This window comes from Lathyrus oleraceus, chromosome 6 (assembly GCF_024323335.1).
Source record: "Lathyrus oleraceus cultivar Zhongwan6 chromosome 6, CAAS_Psat_ZW6_1.0, whole genome shotgun sequence".
In the NCBI taxonomy this organism is placed as follows: Eukaryota; Viridiplantae; Streptophyta; class Magnoliopsida; order Fabales; family Fabaceae; genus Lathyrus; species Lathyrus oleraceus.
The window spans coordinates 324,441,316-324,445,624 of record NC_066584.1 but is presented as its reverse complement, the minus strand read 5'-3'; the positions used below and the strand labels follow the sequence as shown (position 1 = coordinate 324,445,624).

General features: G+C 33.9%; 1 protein-coding gene across 1 annotated transcript; it reads right to left on the bottom strand.

The window, feature by feature from the left end:
- Positions 1-751: 751 nt before the first annotated feature.
- Positions 752-3,488, bottom strand: LOC127092836 (coleoptile phototropism protein 1). Its single transcript, XM_051031727.1, has 5 exons — positions 3,193-3,488; positions 2,922-3,042; positions 2,714-2,783; positions 1,555-2,619; positions 752-1,279 (listed from the first exon to the last, which is right to left on the bottom strand). Exons 1-5 carry the CDS (start codon positions 3,200-3,202, stop codon positions 920-922), a joined length of 1,626 nt encoding a protein of 541 aa, XP_050887684.1. The 5' UTR covers positions 3,203-3,488; the 3' UTR covers positions 752-919.
- Positions 3,489-4,309: the final 821 nt, after the last annotated feature.

Sequence of the window (4,309 nt, the reverse complement as noted above, 5' to 3'; positions counted from 1 at the left end):
TATTAAGGGATGGAATTGGTGTTACAAGTTTTGATGGAATATGAATTAAGGGATGGTATTAGATTTTATTAGATTTAATTCATATTTAAATTGTATTATTTTCTTAGCCCCTAAGTTTGTTAGAGGGTATTTTAGTATTTTATCCTATTGTAGTAACCCTAGTTTTAGCTTATAAATAGGGTGTCAATCATTGTAACTTTTAATCATGTTTTGTAGCCGTCATTCTTAATAGAATATTCATCTTTTATTCTACCTTTGCACCAACAGATAGTACATAGGCTGAAGAGGAAATAGCTGAAGTGGCCTAAAATGAGGCAAAGGGAAAACCCATATCATAATGCCAAAGTTTCTAGAAGACTACGTCACAGGTAAGTAACAAATGCGGTTAGGAAAGCTGAGCTGACAGTTCATCATTAGCTCTATCAAATCTTGCAACAATACTATCTAGATTATTCCTTACTATGCATTTTGTTATTGCAATTGTTATCTGTAAAACACTATATAGTGTATGCATGGAATGAATGAAAACAAGCCAAATTTATCCAAATTCTGTCCTTCCCTTTTTTTTGGAGGTTCCCTAGTCCTCGAACTTTAAGTTTACCACACTGTTTCTAGCATTCTTCGTACCATTTTTAGTGTTTTTCCTAATGAATTATATTACAATAGTGTATATTGTTGTAACTTGACATTAGAGAAATGCTAGCAAGACCAAAAGTGTAATTGTTGTCATTTCTGTTCAACATTCATAGAATAAGGGCAAGCTATGCTGGTTTTCATTTTGAACTAACCGGTTTCAACATGAAGCTGATAAATATAGTGGTCAAATTTCGTATGAGGCACAATAATGTAGGCTACCAGAGAATAAAGAAAAATCCTCATGTTGAGCTAAACTGTTTGTACATAATATTCTATCTCTTCTTCAACTGGTGCATATCTTCATTTGCTTTTGGAGCTTCATTTTGCAAGTGTTTAGATCCAAGAGTTGCAACTTCATCATTTCAACATCTTTTCTCATCACTTTTATCTCTCGACTCATCTGTCTTTTTTCAAAATCTTTGCTTACCCTGATGTTTGTCTGAGTTTTCCTTTGGTAATTAAATCCATTACTCGCCATTGTCCACGACATGTTCACTTGCTCTAGAAGGACAAATTGTGTTGATAGTTTCATGGGAAGCCTGTCATTCTTCATCACATGTTGACGCGCTTCTTGTGACAACCTATGGTATTCCAATACACTACACACATGTTCTCTATCCTCTTCTGTCAAATATGGATGCGCCTGCAAAATTCGGCCAAGTCTAAGTTTTCAGCAACCATATAATAATATAGACAAATGCAAAACAATATGGACTATCTATCATTTTTTATAATTCGGGCCGGGCATCAACTCGTGCAAAATTTACTTGTAAGGTGAAGATCTCTTCACATACACCCTTACGTTAGGACTTTCATCTGAAGCGTGACCGATTAAACCCATAGCGGGTGGTCCAGTATGTGCAATATCAAATATTGTGAAATCAAATGCAAACGTAATTGGGACCATATGATTATTACCTTAAGGTACATGTCAATAGCTCTATAGAGATTGTCATCACATTCTCTAGCATTTTGTGGCAAGGCTTCAATAAGCAATTTGAAACATTCAACTTTGAGCTTCTGATCCCTTGCAACTTGTGACAGATAACCATCCACCAACCTTCCAACAGTGCGAACTTTTGCTGCAGAATTACTTAACATCCCACAAACATAAGATTTTAACACTTTAACAATAACATCAACATCATACAAAGAATCTTCATCTCCATAATTTTTAACCAAAAGATCTTGAGCACAACACTGCTCCAACATCAAAACCACTCTTCTTTGTAGCACACACATCAACTCATGATTGATTTTCAACACCATCCCTGCCTTTATCATGTGAAGCAAAAAATTGCAAGAGACAGAATTTTCTTCAGTAGGAAGTATTTTAATCAAACACTCAGTTGAAACTTTATGTAACTGAATCGTCACGTGTTCATGTCTCGCATTAGGATCAAGTCCAAGTGTGACTTTAGAGAACCACTTTAAAGTCCAAAATTCTATACAAGAACCTATAATCTCTGATCTCATTCCACGTTTTTTGATAGATTGAATCAATTCAATAAAATGATCTATACGTAGAAGTGATACATCTTCAAACCACCGAGCATTGACTCTCGTTTCAAGTTTTGGAACAGCACATGCTTTCCAAGCTATTGCTTCTGAACAACGTTTCACTAATTGTAACTCTTTAGCCAAATGTGAAATTGATTCACAGCTTTTGAGTACACGAAATGTGTCTTTCCATGAAGTTAAAATTAGAAAACTGAAAAATGATTCTGTTTTGGAAATGAGATTTTCGCTTTCAATATCTTCACTCATTTCTAAGAAATTTGCAGCACAATATAACGAAGCTATGTTGGACGGTGTCATGTCGAATTTCCAACCGTAACAGAATTTGACAATTAACTCGAATGTTTTTCTACCACCTGGAAGACTGTCTATTTGAATAGTATCAATATTATTCGGTTCTTTGTTGTTACTTCTTCTCTGAAAGACTAGTCTGTTCAAATATTCACTTCTTGAGACCATGGCAAGCTGAAAAATCAAGAAATTGATCAAAACTTTATACAAAATCACTAAAAGCAAAGATGATGTATAACTAAATTAAGATAAGAAAAATAATAGTCACCTTATGCAAGTGAAAGCTAGAATCGCCAACCTTTATGATTAAATCATTAGCAGAATTAGCCCTGGCAATCCTGCATCAAACAAATGAAACTTGTTACGCAAGAAACAAATGAAGAAACCGCAAGCCTCGGAAAAAACTAATAAATTTTGGCATATAGTATACTATGTTTCAGTTTTGGCATGATGATTGGGAGGTGAGAAATGTTTACCAGTTTTGGTTTTTCCGCTTTAAGGAATCGGCAACTATAGGAACATTAACTGGTAGAACGACACATCGGTTAAGCTTCCCTCCACTCAAGACAGTTTCAGAGTCAAGAATTTTCATGGTAGCTTTATCAAGAGAAGAAAACTTAGCTAATGATGAAGAGTACTTAGATACAGAAATTGAGTTGTGGATGTAAATATATATATAGATACAAATCTTTCTTGACTACAATATGATGAATTACTGTGTTTGAGGCATTGAAGAGGGTTTGTTACCTTTTTCCATCTTGTGTCATTGTCAGTGTAACTAATGGATTAAATATAGTAGATAGTGAATGTTACATTCTCCTCGTCCACATAGTAGTACAACCCTTTATAATCAGCATCACATTCATCAATTAAGAAGGTGTTTCCCAAGCTGTATCAGAGTAATAACTCATCCCAAGCTGTATCAAAATTGATTCTAGCCTTATGATTTTGTGGTCAGGAAAGTTGCTATTGCTAAAGCTTTTAAATTTTATATTGACCGGGCATAGAAATAAATTAAATTGTTATGTTAGATTTTAAGGGTATGTTTTGTTTAAAAGATGGAAAGGAGAGGGGAGAAATTTTAATGAGGGGAAAGTGAAGAGAATAGAATGTGAATCGGAAGAAAATGATTTTAATTAAAAATATATTTGGTTCATAAAGAGAGAAATATTTAATTAAAATTTGTATTTATATTTTTATAATTTTATAGAAGCCATATGATATTTAAAGTAAAAAATTTATAAACATTTTTTTGACAATAAAATCTGCATAAATAATTAAATACAATATTTGATGTTGAGTGATTGAAAAAAATATAACTTATTACATAATGTTAAAAATGTTTGAGTACACTTGAAATATGCATTTATTAAAAAAAGTATAGATGTGCAGTAACCCTACCTTTTTAGAAGTTGTCATAGACTTAGTGTTTTTAAATATTAGGACAAGCTCGTGAAGGTGAGGACCCTTGTTTTAGAGGTGTTTTCTATTGGGTTTGAGAAAGATCAAGAGGGTTAGAAGCTTTGTTATTAGGGTATTTTTGGTGAAAATAAGATTGTTCCTCCTCCACCCTATGAGTGAGGTATTTATATGGGCTCGCGAGTCTGAATTTGAGGAACTCATAAGAAGTATTATCCCACCATGACTAGGGAACCTATTGACTTCATACTTCTTATGGAATAATGGTCGTGACTTTTTCCATATAGGGTTATGGATTATATACACGTCGTCATCATTTCTGTTTTCCTATTAAGACGAGCCATTCAACGAGGTGAATTCATGCCTAGGCACCACCCCTTAGGTGGGCGCCCAACATGGACAGGTCCATATTGTCACTCCCCAATTGTATCCCTAAATCAATAAA